General features: G+C 36.7%; 1 protein-coding gene across 1 annotated transcript in view; it reads left to right on the forward strand.

Moving 5' to 3' along the window:
- The window catches only part of LOC105553778 (target of Nesh-SH3-like), a 148,790-nt gene that overhangs the window by 93,869 nt on the left and 32,256 nt on the right, over positions 1-22,665 (forward strand). The window contains exons 2-5 of the mRNA XM_011999914.1: positions 989-1,057; positions 4,797-4,929; positions 17,080-17,261; positions 17,815-17,867. Coding sequence (XP_011855304.1) covers positions 989-1,057; positions 4,797-4,929; positions 17,080-17,261; positions 17,815-17,867 — 437 coding nt within the window. The remainder of the gene's footprint in view (positions 1-988; positions 1,058-4,796; positions 4,930-17,079; positions 17,262-17,814; positions 17,868-22,665) is intronic.

A 22,665-nucleotide genomic window follows, 5' to 3' on the forward strand; every position in this document is an offset into this window, starting at 1 on the left:
AAACTCACGGAGGGGGGACATTTGAACCCAAGATGAAAACAAAACAAAGATATGAAGTCTGCTTGAGTAAGTACGTGTGAATTCTGGCTGACTACAGCATCCAAATGAAATTTCTTATAGAATGAGTTCAGAGTTTAAAGTTCCAGAGAAACATTGTAAAGAATACTCATCAATCCATTAATCCAATAGAGTTGCTTATAAAATACTGTTTCATATGCCCAAAATGTATTTGGTTTATTTACATATGTGTACCCAGCCATTCATTTTGCAAACATCAATTTTTAAAAATTTATTTGATAAATTATTAGCTCCTTATTGAGGTAGCATATGCTGATTGCTTTAATATAATTTTATTTAAAACTTAAATACCTTGAGATTACCTACATACGTTTCATTGAAATATATTTAAAATGAAAATTATGCCAACGTATAAATTGTGACTGTTTAAAAATTGCTCATTAAAAATGACTAGCTATGAAAACAGGCTGAGCAATTACATAAACAGAATAGAAATTAAGAAAGGCATTATAAATATTCCTGTTCCCACTGAAAGTGAGTGATTTCAGCTCATACAGGTGAGGCCCATGGTGTCTTGTGCAAGCAGAATTTTTCCTTCTCGGGAGCATCAGGATTGGCTTTCCTTGAGGAGTGGTGTAACAGGATGGACATAATCTGATTTTCTAAAAATAACTTTGCAGAGAAAAGAACTGATGAAAACAGCGTTTAAAATCTGTGTATAGCATGATTCTTTTAAGACTTCTCCCTCACCCTTGCCCATTTGGTTTGGAAAATCTGGATTTAATTTTCATTTTAATGACTTAATAAACCTCTCAGGAAGTGTTAACTTTTCAGATTACTGGGTCCTTTCGCCCCCTGGAGCTGCGGTTATGGAGGATGACTCAGGGAATGCTGAGTCAGGGTAGGGGTGTGCTGCCTTCAATGCTGGTTCTTAAAGTGTTTTTCTGATAAATAATGTTATTGTTTCCAGATGCAGAGCCGAAATATCTGATAGTTGTGCGACCTGCTCCCCCTCCAAGTCAAAAGAAGTCATGTTCAGGTATAGTCCTTTGCATTGATTTTTTTTTTTTTTTTTTGGTCTTTTATTGACTCTGAACCATGACTTTTCATCTCTTTTGGACCCATGGAGACCAAATACCTTGAGAAGCTTTAGGAATGTAGAGGAGGTGTCAGCCCTGGGTCAACAGGTTACCCTTTTGGAGAGGTAACACAGCCTGGTGGTGGAGACTATTCGGATTTTCTCCTGGTGCCACCACTTGCAAACTGCAGGGAGTTACAGAAGTTATTGAACCTCTCTGCTCCTGGATTCTGCTGCGTCATAGGGTTGTCGTTGAGGATTAAATGAGTTAATGACGGTGCCTGGCCTGTAGTCAGTGCTCATTTAGGGTTAGCTCCTATTAGCCTGTTTCTATTTTGCAGTGTGTGAACTCAGGCTCAGTATTGTGCCTTTCAGATGTTAAGGGCACAATTTTATGTCTCACCTTTTCTAAAGGAGACTGTTTACATTTTAAAAGGGTAACTCATGTATGTGTGTTAAATAGATCAGCACGTTGGTTTTATTTACTCCTTATCTCTCCCTTCTAAACCTCTTCATTTCAATCAAGAAAGGATTTCTTCCATAAAAATAAAAATAATAGCAACACCCATGTTTCCCAGTCTAGGAAGACTTGAAACAGGAAAGTAGATATATAAATAAATAGAAACTTCGTACATAACTAAAGATTAAAATTCTATGTCATCTAATTTCACTACCAAAACTTCTTCTCAGATCAAATACTATAGCTGACCATTGTTATAAGGAAGAAGCTGTGAATATGTTTTTTCTATCTGATGTTGCATCTTCCTAACTCTGTATAGAGTTGATCACAAAATTTTGTTTTTTCTTTTCTTTTCGTCTTTTTTTTTTTTTTTTTGAGACAGAGTCTTGCTCTGTGGCCCAGGCTTGAATGCAGTGGCATGATCTCAGCTCACTGCAAGTTCCGCCTTCCAGGTTCATGCCATTCTCCTGCCTCAGCCTCCCAAGTAGCTGGGACTACAGGTGCACGCCACCACGCCTGGCTAATTTTTTTGTATTTTTTAGTAGAGATGGGATTTCACCATGTTAGCCAGGATGATCTCGATCTCCTGACCTCATGATCCACCCTCCTTGGTCTTCCAGACTGCTGGGATTACAAGTGTGAGCCACCAAGCCCAGCCTGCTTTTATTTTTCTAATGTGAATGATCTCCAAATAATTATTTCCAAAGCACGTTCGTCTTTTATGGTACACTGGATACCACACAATAAAAGGATCTTTCTGTTTGCTGTATTTTTCTAGAAGAATAAAATGGGAGAAAGAGCACTCAGCTATTCAATTATACTGAATAGCTTAAATCAGAAATCAGTTGCCACAATTCCCTCCTCTCTTTCTGCTGATTTCCACTTCTTTTAAGAGCAGCATTGAGTGGTTAAGCATTTTGAAAAATACTAATTCTTTTTCCTGGCCTCAGATCATCCCAAAGCAAAAGGGAAATTCCAATCGCTCCTTACAACTTGTTAGTGAGAGTTGTCCAGACAATTTTCCACATACTTGAAAATAGATGTACTCTCAATATTTCAAGACTGTACTTCAGAAATACTGAGCCACAAACTCAAGAAGCATCAGTGTGATTCCATGGGATCTGTTTTCAGATGAATACTCATTGAACTGTTTCTTGATAGAAATATGATCATAGTACAAATATACAAAATTATATAAGGAACGTCAAGAGAATGATAATGCCTTAGCACTTTATAACTTCATTTTATTTTGAGGATTCTATGACATTAGCCTTAGAAATTATTGTTTACTTTATGACCAGCTCAGGAAATTGCTTCATCTTGCTCAGGATATAATACCCCACCTTTCTTTTTGGATAGCAGATACAATTTTTGTTTTTGTTATCTGCATTTAGGAATGACATAATGACTAAAGGATTAGCTTCCATTCATTCTATATTTGTATCTGCCACCTGCATTTTAATGATTTAATTATTTTTATATTAAGATTCAACTTTACTGAAATAGTTATTCGGTCATACAAATAATTGGGAGACCATTAGGTTCCCTTGGTCACACAAGCCTTGGGTTCCTTACATGGAAAAATATGTCTGTCTTTCATCGCTAAATGGCATTACCTTTAGACATTGAGAGCCAAGACAGTGATATCATAAAAATAAAACTAGGTCGTGATAGAGGAGACCCAGGATTTGAATTTTGACTTTGCTCTTAGTGTGACTTTGGACAATCTTGAAACTTCTCTGTGCTTTATTTTTCATCTGTAAAATGAATGAGATCGTTGCATCACATTAGTGAAAATCAACTCGGGAATCGAAAAGGGAAGATCAGAATCATCCCAGGGCTTGTTGAAACTATAAGTGCTCCTGCCTTCACTGCAGATTCTAATCTGCCCTCATTGGAGCTCATACATGACGATTTAAATCACCATCATATGGGGCACAATTACAGCTGGGTCTGCAAAAGTTAGAGAAGAATAAACCCATGTTTCCAACCATGTAAATGATAACTATCTTTGAAAATTATTTCAAGTATCTTTAAAAGTCAACTATCCTATAATGAGGCAATTTGCCACCACTAGGTTAGGTGTATTCTGTGCTAAGAAGGGTTCTTGCTTGAATAACAACTTACAGAACTTAAATTAACAAAAGGAACAAGCCTGGCACAATTTTGAAGAGCATTTGATTCAGATGACCACCAATAGGCTAATGCAAGGGGCACTCTCCTACTTACCTTAATGGAGGTCGCAGGCCATTTTGCCATTTGGTTCCCACTTCATTAGATAGCACAAGTTCTTTCTAGAGCAAATACGACATACATAGTCTCATGAAATAAAAGAGGGAATTCAACAGCAATACAAAGCATGTATGTTTCATGTTCTATATAGTTTTATTAGACTCTCTATCGGATTTTTATTTACTCTAATGATTTTTAATGAGTCAGTGTTGGTTTTCATGGTTGAGATTCTTCCTGTTTTTCACTGCCCTACTTCTGCAGTTTCAGATAATTTTGAAAGTGCAAGTCCCTGCTCCTGTGTACTTGAACACAATCTCCAGTGATGTATTAGCATAACCCTTGGCATTATTTAGATCCAGTTAGCACCATCAGAACAACTGTGCTTCCTGTGTTACTCCTACTCTTCCAGCATTGTTAAAAAATGTATTTACCTTTTCCATTTAGGTACTCATTGTAAAATATACTTATTACAATAACATCAAGGGATACTACACTTCTAAACAGGTTGAAAAAAAGATTATAACCTACAATCTAGATAATAAGCTTTCTTTTCTTGTCTTAGATGTTATTTCATACTCATTCACAGTCCCAGGAAAAAAAATAAACATGCTTTCATTTTATCTGTAAAAGAAATGAAGTGTGTGTATGTGTGTGTGTTTATTTCACTCATCACAGCTAAGACCTCTATATCCTTCCCGGACCCACAAGAAAATAAAACTAGGTATAGCTGGATATTGTTAATATGCATACATGTACAATATACATATACGTGTGTATGCATATATACATATGCAGACATGCATAGACACAAATCTGAAAAAGGTATTTCATTTGATTCACATTTAAATTCATGGGCAAAACTTAGTAACAATGTGGACTACAGAAAAGGAAAGGAACTCGATGTTTTCACATTTTTCATCATCTTGCCAAGTCATCTTTATGCATTTTACCAGAATCATGGCAACTTACTAAATGTCTCCTGAATTAACCTGTATGCCACCTCCACAGGTAAAACTCGTTCTCGCAAACCTCTCCAGCTGGTGGTTGGTACTCTGACACCGAGCTCGGTCTTCCTGTCCTGGGGTTTCCTCATCAACCCACACCATGACTGGACATTGCCAAGTCACTGTCCCAATGACAGGTAATATTAGTACTTGCTTTTAATAGCATCTGTACATGCTTTAGAAGAATATGTAATTATCAGGACTATTAGCACTGACTTAACACCTATTAGCTGTATCCTGTTCTAGGTGTGAGGGAACGAAGTCAGGGGCCCTGTCCTTGAGAAGGTTATCTACCTAAATAGAAAACACATACATGTAATTTTTTTCAAAAATCATAAACTATTATACAAGGAAGTAGGAGTCAGTTAGCAAATGGGTGGTATCAATAATAAGTGTAATTAAAAACTCAGAAGATGAGGCCAAAGGCAGTTAAGAAAGACAATTATAAGTTGGAAAGTTGATAGGAAAAGGGTAGATCTTTGATCTCACAATTAAAGCGCTTGAATCATACTTCTCAAAGTGTGGTTCCCAAAGCAAGCAATATCACCATCTCTTGAACTTGTCAAAAAGGTAAATTCTCACGTCCCCTTCAGACTCACTGAGTGAGGAACTCTGAAGGTGGGGCCCAGCCATCTGTGTTTTCACAAGCCTTCCGGGTGATTTTGATGCCCACTGAAGTTTGAGAATCACTGGCTTCGAAAACTGAGGAGAGATACACAGAGAAATAAGCAGAGGAAAAGCAAGTTGGAAATGAAGCTACCATTTTCTTTGGAAGAACAAATGGGAAAAATCTAAGTATATTTTAAAATTACTGCCATTCATCCATCCAACCATTTGATGCATGTATTTAGATGCATTGGATGGATATGTACTAGGCACTGTGCTACATGCTGAATCATACTTCTAGGTTGTTTATAAAATGATGTTTGCTTATCATAAATATTTACTATATTAGCTTCAAAACTCAGAAATTTGCTCTGGAAAAGCATTCAAAATTTTCAAGCTTCAATCAAGGCATTTTATTTTTAAAATTTTCTATTTTAAATACATTCAAAGTGATTTTTGCATTTCAGAAGTTTTCTTATTCCCTTTTTGAATAAAAAAGATTTATTGAGGTATAATTTAAACACAGTAAGATGCACAAATATTAGTGTACAGTTTGAGTTATGACAAATGCATATGACCATGTATCCAATACCCATCAGGAAATAGAAAAATTTTATCACTCTAGAAAGTACTTTCCTCCAGAAGCAACCATTGATTTGATTTCTATCACCGTAGATTAGTTTTACCTACTCTAGAATTCCATATAAATGGAGTCATATAGTATGGGTTTTGTTTTTTGACTGTCTTCTTTCACTGAGCATTGAGATTCATTCATGACATTGCAGATATCAATAATTCATTCCTTTTTGTACCCCTGAGTAATAGTCTATTATGTGAATATTCTAAAGTTTATTCTCTTGCTGATGAGCACCTGAACTATGTTGTTTTATTTTTATGAATACAGACTGTATAAACATTTCTGCATAAGATTTTGGTGGACATACACTTTAATTTCTCTTAAATAAACATAAGCGGAATTTCTGAGTTATAGGAAGATGTATATTTGACTATTTGACTATTTTTTACCTAATTTTTCCATCTACATTCCCACACGCATGTAGGAGAGCTCTGATTGCTCCATATTCTAAAGTAGCATTTTGTGTTGTCAGCGTTTTTCGTTTTAGCCATTCTAGGGCAGTAGTTTTTCATTACAGTTTTGAGATGCATTTCCCTTATACTAAGGCTATTGCATACTTCTTAATGTGCTTTTTTGCTATGTTTATGTTTTTTGTAGTGTTTTATTTATTTTTATTTGTCCAAATCAAACTAAAATGAAGGCACTTTAAAAGTGTTTATAAGTTCTCTATTACCTTTCATCTGATGTTGGGAAATCTAGACTCAAGAAAAAAATCAAATTTTCCTTCATATGCCCATAGTTCTCAAGGGATGAATACTTGGGAAAACATGTAGAAGATATTTCCAAAACCCAATTTTTTGAAAAATAATTTTGAAATGTTTCAAAGAATCTGAAATATTTTTTATTTCACCCACCACTAACCCCATGACTTATTTTGTTTGGAAAATGGACTCGAAAGAACATGATAATTCAGATTCCTAATGGATTGGTCTAGGCTACTAATGCTGAGAAAATAAACATTTATGGATTGTTCTTTTTCTTTTTAAAAATTATCTTGACAGAAAGTTATGGAGAGAGGAAGGAAGAAGAGAGGAAGGAAGAAAGGAAATTTGGTAGTTTTACAGCAAAATGCAACCTGATTTTAAGGGTTACTCAACTTGCTTGATAAATCTGTAGGACTACTTGTTTCAATAGGTTCAGTAACCTGGCAAACTGAAATTTGGAATAATTTCTTCCTCCTGCACTCAATCCTCTTCTCCAATTTCACTTTGTCTTACTGACAATAATCCACTAAATTATTACTGTGAAATAATTTATCTGATGACTGATTCTAATTGATAGATGTTGCCATGGTTTGACAGCACCTGGAGATAATGAATATAGAGAAAGTTAGGACAGATGACCTAATGGAGCTAGGATTCTAACCCAGGACTCTAAGGCCCAAGCTACTCAGACCACACATGGATCTTACCCTGACCCTCACCCTCTTGCACACACACCCTGGCTCTACTCTTATCAAATAGATGGAATTATGCACATCAAATCACAATATTCAAAATTGATAATTTCATTTTGAATAAAGTCTTTTGAAAGATACAATAATGACAAGCAAGATATTCTTGACCAAAATGGGGAACCATCAGGACATGAGTTGAAGGGAAGAATTAAACAGTGATGACTAAAAAGGAGGATTTGGAGTACTTGTAAATTTCATTTCCCCAGGCTTCCTTTCTCCCTAATGAGCATAGTTAATAAACTGACATTTAAAGTCTTTGTGATGTTTGAGGAAAAAATAATAGTCCTGATTTAAAAGCCTGGAAGTACTATACATATTAGAAGCATCCACAGAAATCTGCCAGAACTACAAATTAGTGTAATTAGCAGCAGACTAGACTTGGAGAAATCTACCCTCATATGTTCATGCAGAATCTTTTCAGAATTTAGACTAATCCAGTAGGTTAGCATCAGCAACAATAGCTAAAAATGATGGTTATTTCCTGAAAATTGGAAGATTAATACAGCTAAAGTTTTCCTTTAGAAGTATCTTTTTACAAAACCATTGCAATCTGAATGCACTTGGCTTGCTACAGGAACACCAATTGGTATCATTTTAATTCATTGATATTTGGTTCCCTCTGTACAGTCTGATTTAAAAAAAAAATGATTTACATTGGTTTGTGCAGCCTCATTTATCCTATGCAAATAACTTAGTGAAATTTGTTTTTAGATTTTGACTACAGACTTTGTACATCAAAGCTCTTAGGTAGTAAGTTTCCAGTTAGAAAACCCTCGTCGTTTCTGTTTTGTTTTTAGCTTGGAAGTATCAATGAAATGTCACCTTATCCTTTGTGGTGCATATTTTATACCTATTTGTATAGGGTCTATATGGGTCTCCCATGCTTTAAGATTCTTTTCTGAGTTCACATTGGAGAGCAGATGTGCTTCATTTACAGTTTTTATTCTTAATAGGTTTTGAATGGAAGAGCGTACACATTTGTCTTTAATAGAGCCTCAATTTGAAGGAAAGCTTTCAAATTGGCCCTGATGAAGAGTCAAATGTTTTTAACCCAAATTTATTTCACCATTAATAGTTTATTTTTTCTTTCCCATGTTTCCAACTTGTTAAAGCTTTCAAGATTGCTTTAGTTCTCACTCTTTGCCAACGTATTAAAGCTTTATGAATAGCTTAGAAATCACTTTCACATTTTCTAAAATTCTCATCCTGTGGGGGTTTTTTTTGTTTTGTTTTGTTTTTTTTGAGATGGAGTCTTGCTCTGTGGCCTAGGCTAGAGTGCAGTGGTGTGATCTCGGCTCACTGCAAGCTCCGCCTCCTGGGTTCAGGCCATTCTCCTGCCTCAGCCTCCCGAGTAGCTGGCACTACAGGTGCCGGCCACCAAGTCCGGGTTAATTTTTTGTATTTTTAGTAGAGACGGGGTTTCACTGTGTTAGCCAGGATGGTCTCGATTTCCTAACCTCGTGATCCGCCCGTCTCGGCCTCCCAAAGTGCTGGGATTACAGGCTGAGCCACCACGCCCGGCCATGTTTATTTCCTCTTAATGTAGAATGAGGGCTCTCCTTTTTGGTCAGTCCAGAGCAGGCTTTTGCCTTTTCTCCGCCCCCAGGTTTGTAAGAAGCGAGTATTTTCAGTGTCTGAATTCTCACCTGATTGATCCCAGTGCCTTGTTACCTGTCTGTCTTGCCATGTAAGTTTTAAGCTTGGTGAGGGCAGGGACCGCATGTGTCTTGCCCACCATTATTTCCCAGTCCCCTAAAGAGAATCAGGAACATAGCAGGCCCCAAGTAAATACATGATGAATGAAATAACCAGTGAAATGTCAACATTCTCACTTTAATGTGTTACCATTACCTCAAACTCAACATGACAAGATTAAACTCAGACTATTTCTCTTGAAACATCACCTCACTTGTCTGTGTATTGCTTTCTGAAGTAGTATTCGCTCTACTTTAAACTTCGCTCTAATTTAAAACTTCATTTATTTTCTATTTTTCACCTACTATTGTTTATGAAGGCCCCAAGATACATTCCTTTTGCTTTTGGGATGTATCCATATCTGCAGCTGTGTCTTCTCCTTCTCCATTTCACACTAATGTTCCCAATCCAAGCATGCCTCACCTTACCCTGGATTCTGGCAACAGCATCCTGGCTACATTCCCTGCTATATTCTTCCCGCAATCTATTCTAGCTTCCGCAGTACTGAGGAAATCTGGACTATCCTTTATCAGCTCACTCTTTCCTCATCCGAGTTTATCTTTACCTCTCTTATCTTCTTTCCAAGAAACACGATTCTGACTTCAGACAGTGCTCATGATCCCATCCTTCCCATGTCGTCTAAGCCTTCGCTTCCCCAGTGATCTCCTCTCTCTGCCATTTGCCCTTTCGGAGCCACTGGTGCCCTGCCTCCTGCTGGCAAGCATGCTCAAAGTTTCTCTCCTTGAAAATAAAGCCTTCTGTTGATCCTGTTATCTGTGCTAAGCTACTTTTCAGTCTCTTTTAATTTCCAAACTTTTCAGAGTTATGGCTCCCACATTCTGATTTCTGCACCATCCACACCGTCCTCATCCCTTCTCACTAGTTTCCATCCCTTTTCCACTGTTCCACTGAAACGTCTCTTGGTGGTCACCAATGACCAATTAGTTACTAAACCCATTAGAGTTTTCTCAGTCCTTATCCCTCTTAAGCTTTTCTTAAACTCTTTCTTTGACATTTTTATTTAGGTTTTCCTCTTGCCCCTTTAACCATTTGTATTAGGGTTTCCTAGAGGGACAGGACTAATAGGATCGATGTACATATGAAGGAGAGTTTATTAAGGAATATTGACTCACACGATCACAAGGTGAAGTTTCACAATAGGCCGTCTGCAAGCCGAGGAGCAAGAAAGTCAGTCCACGTCCCAAAACGTCAAAAGTAGGGAAGTTGACAGTGCAGCTTTCAGCCTGTGGCTGAAGACCCAAGAGCCCCTGGCAAAACACTGTCATAAATCCGAGTCCAAAAGCTGAAGACTTGAAGTCTGATGTTTGAGGGCAGGAAGCATCCAGCACAGGGGAGAAAGATGGAAGCTGGAAGACTCAGACAGTCTAGTCCTTTCACCTTCTTTTGCCTGCTTTATCCTAGCTGTGCTGTCACCTGATTGGATGGTGCCCACCCAGATGGAGGGTGGGTCTGCCTCTCCCAGTCCAGTGACTCAAATGTTCATCTCTTTTGGCAGCACCCTCACAGACACACCCAGGATCAATACTTGGCTTCCTTCAATCCAATCAAGTTGACACTCGATATTAACCATCACACCTTTCCGTTTCTCCTTTGTTCACTTCTTATTACATCTCCTAAATATGGAATCATGTTCTATCCTTGAATCTCTTACCTGCAGTACCCTTCTTATCTTACCTATATCTAGTCTTTAACAATCCCTGCTATGCACAACAGTGCTTCTCAAACTCTGTGCATGCAAGTCATGGAGGGAATCTTATTAAAATGCAGATTCTGATTCAGCAGGCCTGAGAAGGAGCCTGAGAATCTGCATTTTTAAAAGCTCTCAGAAATTGCTTTTGTTGCTGTTCTACAGAGAAAAGAAGGGGCAAGTATGTAAATGACTTCCAGGGTTGAACCTCTGACCTGGGCCCATTTTCAAATGACTAAGAATATGTTTTCAGTTGTCCATGGAATATTGTCATCACAGTAACCAGGTAACAGTGACTGGCACCTCACACTCAGACTAAATTCATACTTTCTACACTATTAAAAGGATACCTTTCCCATCACTTCATTCTCACTTTTGAACGAAAACTCAGTTTTAACTTTTTCACTTTCTTTGGTACCCATATCCCATAAGGAGTCTGGTTTCATCCATTCTTTCTTAGAACTGTAACTTTGTTTTGATTTTTATATATGTGTGTGTGTGTGTGTGTGTGTGTGTGTGATTCCTTTCCTTGTTATCTCACATCTGGACTATGCCTTGAGATGCTTCCCTCCAGTTTCTCTGTGACTTATTCTTCCACAACTGGTAATTCTAGCTTTCTTCATTACTGTTCAACTTTATTTACCTACTGAGGAATTGCCACCAACTCCCCACTGTCTAGGAAAATAAGTCATAGAATCTCTCAAGGAATATACCTCAATGCATATCTGAGTCATGCTCATGAAATGAGGTATAAACCCAATCCACTCTGCTTTCCTGGGGCCTGGGTAGTATGTCGTGAAGTAAACCATATCACTGGAATGGGGTTCAAAATGCAGCCTGTCCATTTCTCAGGTTCAGGCTGGATAGTGCCACACCCAGTCCCACCTCTATGCTGTGTGCTTTGCATTCTGCCTTCTTCAGTCATACACATATGCATGTCTACCTCTTTCATTAGAGTGCAAGCTCACTTTTGAAACTGCGGAGCACCACTTACTTCCATCTCACACAGAACCCAGCATTGCATTTTACAGTAGTAGTTCTCAACATATAAGTGAACGTGCAAGTGGGATGTCAAGAAGAGACTTTAAAAATCATCTAGCCAGTCTATTCAGCTCTTGAAGCTTCTTTGCAACATCTCCCATCCAGAGTCCACAGTGAGCATCTCCAGGGATGGCATGATAGCATGAACATTGAAGATACAAATTCTGGTCACACTGACCTGAGTTCAAAACTCTGTTCTATTATCATTTTAGTTGCCTTAGATGGGCTACTTAAATGCTTTTAGTCTTGGTTTTCTTATCTCCAAAAGGGGGTAAGTAATGTCATAGGGTTGTCAAAATTTAGTAAGATGACACACGTAAAATGGTTAATGCAATGTCTAGCATGCAGTGAACACTCAAAATTATACTGTCTGCTGCTAGCCTTCTCATTGCTTTGATATTATTTACTTTATGTTATAATTGCCAACTTCAGGCAAGCCATTCCATTTCACATAGCACTAATATCAGTAGAAACATTTCTTTTGTTTTACTTAAACCAGCCACCAGTGGGTGATACTATATGAAGAAAGGAGATCTTGGAAATAGTTGACCAGTTTGAAAACTATCACGAGTCCAAAGATACTAAAGACCTAAACTGGGACTCACATGCTACCTCGGAATAGAGGAGAGGCAAGTGCAAAAGAATTCATGTAAGAAAACGTACTTGGATTTGACCACTGATTAGACATGAGGGGAGAAAGGACTCTGAAGTCATCAGAAATGGGGATCACAAGAGAAACAGATTTGGGAAAGAAAATGAAGAGTAGATTTTAAGTTATGAAATTCATGGTGGATTAAGTAATTCGATCATAAGGTTTTACTATAATAAAGAGGTCAGCCACCAGATTGCAAAGAAATGTAGACATTTTTGAGTGGTAAGAAAGTGGGAGAAGACATTAAGAAATTTCATATTAAAATATAGTGGCAGGTTTAAGAGAAAAGTACAGTTTTAATGTTGTTGGGGTAGAATGAAAGATATTTAAACAGCTTTTAGACTTGGGAAGGTCCGTAAAGAATCAAGAGAAAGGTTGGAGATCTAGTGGAATAAGGAAGTGGAATACAGTTATGGAGAAGCTTATCTTTGAGAAGATGAGAATGCTTTTCCCCTGAAATCAGAGTGGGACAAGGAGAGAATAAAGGGGAAGAGGGCAGGATTTTTCTCAGTAGTTACAGTCTCAGTAAAGCAAGAAGCAACACGGACAAAGGCAGTGTCAGAAAGTGTTCTTTGACGTGAGGAGTCAAAATTGTGGGAAATAAATGTGTTAGGAAATGTGAAAGTAGTCAATCACGTAGAAATAAAAGCATTCCTGAAGCAAGTATGGAACACCCAAAAGAGGGTCAACCACGTACATTAAGCTGGGGCAGTCAGTAGAAGGACTAAGCTTGGTTTGGTGTTCAGTTTCTCTACTTCGTGTAATTCACTACCAGTTACATCATAAATTCAGCGTATGGGGTTTCTACTTCTGTCTCAGGTACTTAATTAGAATGGAATATCCAATGTGTTGCTGGAATAAGTTTTTAGAAACAGGATCTAAAAGATAATGGAGTCCAGTCCCCCCTCTAAGAAACTGATGCTTAAGAGGGTGGGAAGATGCCCCCCTCCCAAGGTCATGCTGCTAGTTTGCAGCTGACTAAAATCCTAGTCAAGCTGCTACCTGCCTTTCTGCTACCTTTTGAGGAGCTGTGGATTTTCCAATGTTATAACAACAATCACTGGCAGCACTGAGACTATTCGGGTGGCCCAAGCGCAGAATAATGCCAGTTGAACCAAATGCTACCTTCAAGAGTTTCTTACCTCTTAATTAGGATATGAGATGCTCTTGTTCTTAAAATCCAAATTGCTGGAGGCAGACTTTCTAGAAGTCTAGTCTGATGACACTCACAGACTACTACCTGTATTTTTAATAGACTTGTTGCCTCTCTGTGCACTTGTGCTCAGTTTTAATCATTCACAGAAAAAGGGTCAACTAACCTTTGACAGAAGACTGTGACTGTATGTTATGGTAAATACACATTAAAACAAAAACGAAAAAGCCTTCAATAATGTGAAATGCTGATTACTTTTGGTTTTCTTCCATTCTGGATCATTGTATCCGTCTTTTTCCATCTCTTGTCTAGTGGCACAGTTGAATGAGTCCAGTGCAGTACAAAAGGCATTCGATGAGGAGTCAGAACTTGGCATTTGTCTGGTTCTGTCACTGATTATCAGGGCTTAGACACTTCTTGGGCTCTCTTTTGCTTGTGTGATAATTCTTTCTCTGCTCAGAGTTTATTGCATGGAAAACTGAAATAGGTAAATAAAAATCGTAAGCCCTGTGCAAATGTATAATGCAGAAATTTATTGTGTTTGGCTTCAATTTGCATTGGTTCTGTAGGAATGGTTCGTTGTGCAATGATGTGTTGCAAAATATAATGGTAGACCTAATGGCTTAAATCAGTATGTCTTGGGAATTGAATAATTGGTCATTCAGAGATATTCTAATTTTTAAATGATCCTTTGAGCACCACGTATTCATTCCACAAATATCTATGGAGCACCTACTATATACTAGGTTATAAAGAACTGTTTATTACCATAAGACCTATATTTTGTCTTAAAATCAATGAATATTTACTTCACCACTTTAAGTATAGTTAAGTGGCATAATCTGCTCTCTGCTTGAAAAAAAATGATAGTGCTATAAAACAAAATTGGAATTTGTCTATAATATACAAGTATCAACTGAGATGGTGTTGTAAAGGATAAACCTAACTAGGAGAAGAAGGCCAAAATGCCTAAGCCTTTATTTTCCTGAAAAACTTGGTTTAAGAGGGTATTTGAAATGCTTTGTGATCACAGTGGAAAAGATTTACACTCTGGATTTTTAAAACATGGTGAAGTTTAGGATTTTTTTTTTTTTTTTAAAGAACAGAACATTTCTGTCATTTTATTCATAAGAAGGTTATGTGAGATCAAGTTGACTGCAAAGCCTTGAATCTGACCTTCGGTAGTTCTGTTAGCAACGGGACCCCTGCATCATGAAAGCATTAAGTCCTCAGAAATGTATCTACTAGAGATGCGTAATTTTGGTGGCCCATCTGGTCTGATTTTAGCTTCTCAACATTTGTCTAAGAGCCAGGACAGGGGAAAAAACAACAACAAAAATTTCATGCAGCATACTTGTCAAGAAACGCATTTCATAAATCACTGATATTTTGACTCACAGGATACAAAGAATTTCTATTACATTCTGTTACAATTCAATAATATAACATTTGTTTCCAGTAGCAGTTAGTGTTTTGGCTGGAACAGCCTCCTTCACTCATTCTGTTTTCTGCTACTTTGGAATGGGGGAATGGAGCCCTGAGCACAGCTTTCACTAGAAAGGAGCAAGCTAATCAGTGATCGCAAGCCTTTCAGTGGTTTGTGCCTAGTGAGAAAGTAGGCTGAATATACAAATGCATCTCATCTCTCTTTATTAAACTACAAACCTCCTGCTGATTTCATGAACATACTACCTGTACACCAGACCCCCAACTTAGAAGAGCCCAAATTTGATTTAAAGCTCTGCTGTCACTTTCTTAAGATTCTTGATAACTTTTGAACAAAGAGTCTACATGTTCATTTCGTATTGAGCCCCACAAATTAGGTAGCCAGTTTTGCTACTCATCTCTACACACTGGGATTGTTCTGGATCATCAAGAGCTTAGGCTTGAGATTTAGAGAATGTCCAATAAATGTTTTCAGAATGAGGAAAATTCCTGATTTTTTAAAGCTTTAAATAAAAGCAAGTAACCTTAATCTTACTCCATTTAATTTAGCTGATGTGAGGAGTGGAGGAAAGGTACTACACTTTTGAGGAAAATTTTAAGATATAAGAAAGACCCAAAAATAGTTTACCCATCCCTATGTTTCCATCATCATAACATGGCAGCTACTATTTTATTCTATTAACTTAGTGTTTATTTAAAAATAAAAAACAGATGAAGTTTACCTATTGACCCCACCTCAAGTCCTATTTTTCTCCTCACCTCACTGGGAGTTAAAGTACTATCATAAATGTTGTATCCTTCCAGTATTTGTTATCCCTTTACAGTGCCAGGAATAATATTTGGTAACATATTTCGTATGTCTTAATATTTATGTAAATGATAGGAAACGATATGCACCAATCTGTAATCTGTTGTTTTTATTTGTTATTTGTTATTTTGTTTCTAAAATCTATCCACATTGATACATGTCGTTCTCCCATTCATTCTCTGTATATAGTAGTATACTGTACTTGATCTGCTACCCCACTTACAGAGGCTGTTTAAAGTAGAACCAGAGGAGTCTTTCTTTATATTTCGATTCTGCCACTGCCACTGGTACAAGTCAGTAGCTGGGTGACACTGGGCAAGTTAAGTGAATGTTCTGAAACTCCATTTTCACATTTGTAAAATGAGATTAATAATTTATACCAGTTAAGATGTTTTCGTGACAATTAAACCAGGTAATATATGTAAAACCTATGTTCAAAAAATAGTAGTAGGGATTATTGTACACATATATATGTGTATATTTATGTATATATGAGTGTTATGAAGTCCTAAGTAAATACATAACAGTGATATTGAATTGGCATTGTTTAACTTTTTTTTATTGTACTCTTGGCTATTGGTCTTCTTTTTTATAATAAAAACAGCTCAACCTTAAAATGCAGTACTAAGTACATCTTAGTCTTAGGTTGTTTTTTTTACAAAATTGGATGATATTACCTCTAACATATCCTCCATGGATGAAAAAGCCTAAATTCATACAACTATGAAACTACCATATTATTTATAAAATGGCACCTATGTTCCACTCTATGTATAATTGGAAAAGAATAGTGTTTTCCAACTTTCATCTTGCAAAGCAGCAAATAGTAGAATGAGAATTCTGGAATTCTATCAGGCCAAAACTGTGCTGCTGCAAAGACCCCAACTTGCAATGAGAAATTAAAAACCTAAGCACACATTAAGCTTAGTTTTTTAATGTTCTCTGCAATTTTGTAAAAACTTGGAAGAGAAGCCAATATTACATAGTATCCCAAGTTGGTTGAAATCTGTAATGAAGTAAGAAACTTGAAATAACATTCTGAATCCCCCTGTGATTTTAAAGCATGTATTCTGGCTATTCAACAGATTTTATACAATTCGCTATCGAGAAAAGGATAAAGAAAAGAAGTGGATTTTTCAAATCTGTCCGGCCACTGAAACAATTGTGGAAAATCTAAAGCCAAACACAGTTTATGAATTTGGAGTGAAAGACAATGTGGAAGGTGGAATTTGGAGTAAGATTTTCAATCACAAGACTATTGTTGGAAGTAAGTACCTAGAAATGTGTGTTTCAGTAAGCTTTTATAATTTTTTCTTAGTTACCTAATTTTTGATTATGTTATTCATTGTATAATATGAAATCAGATAATTCCTAAGCTCTAGTATTTACGAAAATATAGAAGCAAACAGGATATATTGAGCATTGATATTTCAGAATCTTTTGTTATAAGTGATTTATAAAATAAGTAATAAAGATTCGATGCCTCCATTGATGTCATTGGCTATTATATTATAGTAGTTTAAAATCAATCCCTGACCTGCAAACACCGACTGAACCAGAAAAACAATAACATGTACCAGTGTTCAGAATGGAAAGCTAGACCAGTAGAGGTGCCCAAAGAAAGATTTTCGGGAACCTTGAGCTTTCTTCCAGTCATCCCGTCATTAAAATTTCATAGGCATCAGTGTTTAAAATTATAGCAATTAAAATTATACATCCAAGTTAGAGGATGAGTTGAAATTGTCTTTATAATGATTAACTAGAGTTGACTTAGGAGCCAGGAGAATAGAAATAATGTCATTTTTCCCTTGTCTCATCAGGTAAAAAAGTAAATGGGAAAATCCAAAGTACCTATGACCAAGACCACACAGTGGTATGTAACAGTTTATTTTCAAGAATGTTTTTTAAAAAAATTATATCTGCATTGTTAAGGAAATCATCTTATTAAAAGATACTGAAATTAGATTGACTAGCTATGAAACAGTGGATAAAGTACTTAGTTTTAGGAATTAGTTTCTTTTTCTTAATACTAAGTAAAAGCATGATTTCAAATCATCTCTGATTTGTTTGAAGTTCTAAAATTCTGAGATTCAATGTAGCTTATTCTAGTGTTTCAGTATTCTGGGTATTTCAAGGTTATACATATTATCTTCTGTCGATTGCTTTTTAATATAATGTTTTAAGAGCAAATTGATACATGCTTTATGTACATTGCTACAGCTTAAACCTTTCCTTTCTATTTTCTGTCGTACCCTACTTAAAGGAGCCAGTCTTTTTCGCAATGATGGAGCAACAAGTTTGATTTTGTAAAATGCCCAGCCTCTGTTCAGTTCAGACAATGTTTGTTTTACAAACCAGGCATTTCCCCATGAATCAAAAAACATCCTTTTCTCTCTCACTGCAACCACTTGGTTTCTCATGCTCTCTCTCCTTCCACTTTTCAAAATCTATTCTCAGGAAGCATCATGTTAAGTATACACCCCACCTGGGATAACTGTAAGTCACTGTTAGAGCCACCACAGACATGTTCGCCTTTCGAATCTCATACCCAGTGATTAGTTTGGTGCCAAAATAATTGCAGCTTTTGCCGTTAAAAGTAACAAAGGACATTATATTACCGGGCAGACAGAGGAGGCACTTCAGTGAGAAGAAGGGAATTTGATGCTGGCTTTGGTCCCTAGATATTGGAAGTATCTTACAGTCAATTGAATGTGCGAAGACTATTTGTGGGTGGAATTTTGCTCTCTGAGATGTGTGCTTGAGGTGTGCGGCCGAATATCTTTTTATGTCTAATTAAGTAGTCCACAGAATAGCCCCATGGATCCTGTGGCCCAGTCTGGGGAAAAAAATAGTAGTATGTAATTCACTGGGATTAAAAACAAAAACAGGGCCAGGCGCGGTGGCTCAAGCCTGTAATCCCAGCACTTTGGGAGGCCGAGACCATCCTGGCTAACACGGTGAAACCCCGTCTCTACTAAAAAAAATACAAAAACCTAGCCGGGCGTGGTGGCCGGCGCCTGTAGTCCCAGCTACTCGGCAGGCTGAGGCAGGAGAAGGGCGTGAACCCGGGAGGCGGAGCTTGCAGTAAGAGGAGATCCGGCCACTGCACTCCAGCCTGGGCAACACAGCAAGACTCCGTCTCAAAAAAAATAAAAATAAAAATAAAAACAGAAGGTTGGTTTTGGTGACAGAAAATAGTCTTAGATAAAGTAGAACTGACTAAAAGTCTGCCTAAGGCAAATGTTGTTTATATGGTTTGAAATGGCAGAAAAGTGTGTTCATTGTGAAATTATTAAATAATTATGAGATTGTTATAATTGCTAGGAAAATATTTTGATATATTTCAGATATTAATACAAAAAAGAGATTGCTGGTAAATTCTTAGGCCTATTTTTTTCTCTTTTTTTTTTTAACTTGTCTGTTTAGTTGGTTTTTTGTTTTTAGGTTTTGCTGCTTTTCAAATTGTCTAATACTTAAATATTTAGAATATTAAGTGGGAAAAGAAGCATTAACAAGGTTACCTATAACAAAACTACCTCTATAAGGGTAGTATAAAACCATTAATAGTCTGGTAAAACTTTAGAGCATCTTTTGTTTTCTAAGCATGTTTTCATTACAAATTAAAATCGTACTATATTTGCAATTTTCTATCTTGCTGTTTTCACTTGGTCAAAATATGTTATGAACATATTTCATGTCATCAAATGCTCTTCATAAACATAATTTTAATTGCTATGTACTGTATCATATAAATGCATGATTATTAAGTTTCCAATTTGTAGGCATTTAAGTTATTTCTAATTGTTTTTAAATTGTGGATGATGGTATAGTCAGCACTTACGTTTATGAACACTTGTGATAAAGCTTTGTTCACAATGCTGATCATTTCCTTAAAATAGATACTTAGAAGAGGAATTAACAATTCAGAGTTTTAACATTTTTAAGCCTTCCTAGTACTATGGTCAGATTTCTTTCCTGAAAAGTGGTACCAATGTATAAACTTGGCAGCAATGTATCAGTTTATGTTGCTATACCCTCATTGCCAACTTTATATATTTTCATCACTAAATTTTTGGCTAATGTAATAGCTTATAATTGTTACCTTAATTTTTATTTCTTCAATTGCTGATGAAGCAGTAGTTTCTTCACTTGTTTATTAGCCAATTGTATTTTCCATTTAATGACGTTCTCTTGCAGTTCTTTGTTTGTTGGGTGTTTCATGGGTTCTTTTTAGAACTATATAGTGTAAGACTGTATACATTAAAGAAACATTGACCTGTTGATGATACTATCTAGAAATATTTTTCTCACATTTGTTATTCCTTAAGTTTGCTCATAGACATTTTTGAAATAGACAACTCATGAAATCTCCTTAACCAAATTATTAGACTTTTCCATTGTGATATCCTCAGTTGCATTATATTTTAGAAAGACCCTCCGTCTCTAGAGAGCAGATAACTATTTCTCCCCTTTCTTTTCGTTTTGTAAGTGGTTTGATTTTATAATAATTCTGTGAACTTTATTTAACTATGGTATATAGGAAGGTTCTGTATTGATTAGCTGTGTATTTTTCCCCCAAATAACCAACTGGCTTAGTACTGTGTATTTATGTATTGAATTGTGCCTCTCCCTAAGGTCCCTTCACCTTTGTCTCTTAAATCCAGTCAACATTGTGTAGGAAAGGTAGATCTGCTGTACCTCACAGGCAAAACAGTGGGATAGAACTGCTCTTTCATCCTCTTCTAGAACAATCCTCACTCTTTGTTGTGAATGGTTTCCTAGGAAGCATACATTGTCTCCTTTCCTCTTGGCTGTCACGCTTAACCTTTCATGTGACTCCATGATATCATTTCTTTCATTCCCTCTTTTCAGCTATCATATCCCAGTAATTTGTATTTGTCTTGGCAGGATATTTCATTTAGGATGAGTTACTCAGCAAGATTGGGAAAGATGATTGACGTTTTACTCTCAGGGAATTTAATTTTTTTTCCCCTCAATATAAGCAGCCATGATAGGAAGGGCTAGGAAGCAACTTCCTTCCTCCATGACACAGAGCCAGGCATTTTATCACTTCAAGCTGTGAGGTGGAGTACCCTGACTGCAGCCAGCTCTGATGAGTTTTAAACTCTTCGTTATTTCCAAAGGAAAAACCAAATTCATTGAAAAGATATTTTAAGCCTTCTTTCAGAAGCTTTATTATTTCCTTCTGGACAACAACAAATATATGTAAACTTACATCTCTGCTCTCAGGTAGCTCTGGGACATGGAGAAGTTGTAACAGAACTGCATGGGATAACTTTGACCATCTTATGTGACCACATAGAATTGATTCTGAAAACTGGTTTGATACTTTAGAGGTACATTTTAGTCCAAAGAAGTCTGTACCCAATTATTCACCCATTTCTTCTCTGAGACCTATCTTAGAAGGCTATTTCAAGAGATATGAAATTAATTTCACATGTTTTGCTTTCTGGATTTCAATCAAAAAGACACATTGAAAGCTTCTTTTATTCATATGAACGTGGTTACACCTGAAACCTTAGAAGCAGCAAAAACTCTTGAACACCTTTCAATAAGAGGTATTCAGAATGGAAAAAAAAAAACAACTTGAACTTTAGGCTATACATTTTAAAGATAAATAAATTTCAGGTCAAAAATTTGAATATAAAATACAATCCATCCTATCCTTCTGTTTACACTATATATTGTAATTCATGTATCTAGATATGTGTTCCGCTGGCAGGCAAGCCCCAGTGCAGTTGTGCCCGGGATATATAGCAGGGAATCTCTTCCGGTTGGCTAGTGCCTTTGTTCTACCAATTGGTAAATGTTTTCAGTATTGCTGCTACCTATACCTCTAGAAAAATCAGAGAAAGGGCATATGCAGAAACAAAACTGTGATTCTTTCTATATAAAATGAATCACTTGAGATCCATATGATTGAGGAAGAAAAAGATACATTTATCATGATGCTTGTGCTATTTTTTTTTTCCATTTAGAGCATGTAGGACAGTTTTTTTTTTTTTTAAGGTAAAACCTAATGTTTACTGTTAGGTTTTATTATTTTAAAAAATAAAGAATGGGCCGGGCGCGGTGGCTCAAGCCTGTAATCCCAGCACTTTGGGAGGCCGAGACGGGCGGATCACGAGGTCAGGAGATCGAGACCAGCCTGGCTAACACGGTGAAACCCCGTCTCTACCAAAAAAATACAAAAAACTAGCTGGGCAAGGTGGCGGGCGCCTGTAGTCCCAGCTACTCAGGAGGCTGAGGCAGGAGAATGACGTAGACCCAGGAGGCGGAGCTTGCAGTGAGCTGAGATCCGGCCACTGCACTCCGGCCTGGGCGACAGAGCGAGACTCCGACTCAAAAAAATAAAAATAAAAAAAAAAATAATGATGGCTAATATTTTCAAACATTTTCTATATTTGGAAAAAAATGTGTTACTTAACTAGCTAACTAAACAAAATCAATATTTGACGTATGTAGCACTTATTAACAGATTTTTAAAAGCAAATTTAATTATTTAAATCTTCCTAGAATCAGTGTTCTCCAAAAATATGACATGTGTTTTTATCTTTTTTATTTTCCGTCAGAGATCCACCCATATTTTAAGAAATCCACAGTTATCACCAAAAAGAGAAGTGGTACCAATTGTTAACATGTAACAATTA

The sequence above is a fragment of the Mandrillus leucophaeus genome, unplaced genomic scaffold, assembly GCF_000951045.1.
Source record: "Mandrillus leucophaeus isolate KB7577 unplaced genomic scaffold, Mleu.le_1.0 Scaffold608, whole genome shotgun sequence".
NCBI lineage: Eukaryota > Metazoa > Chordata > Mammalia > Primates > Cercopithecidae > Mandrillus > Mandrillus leucophaeus.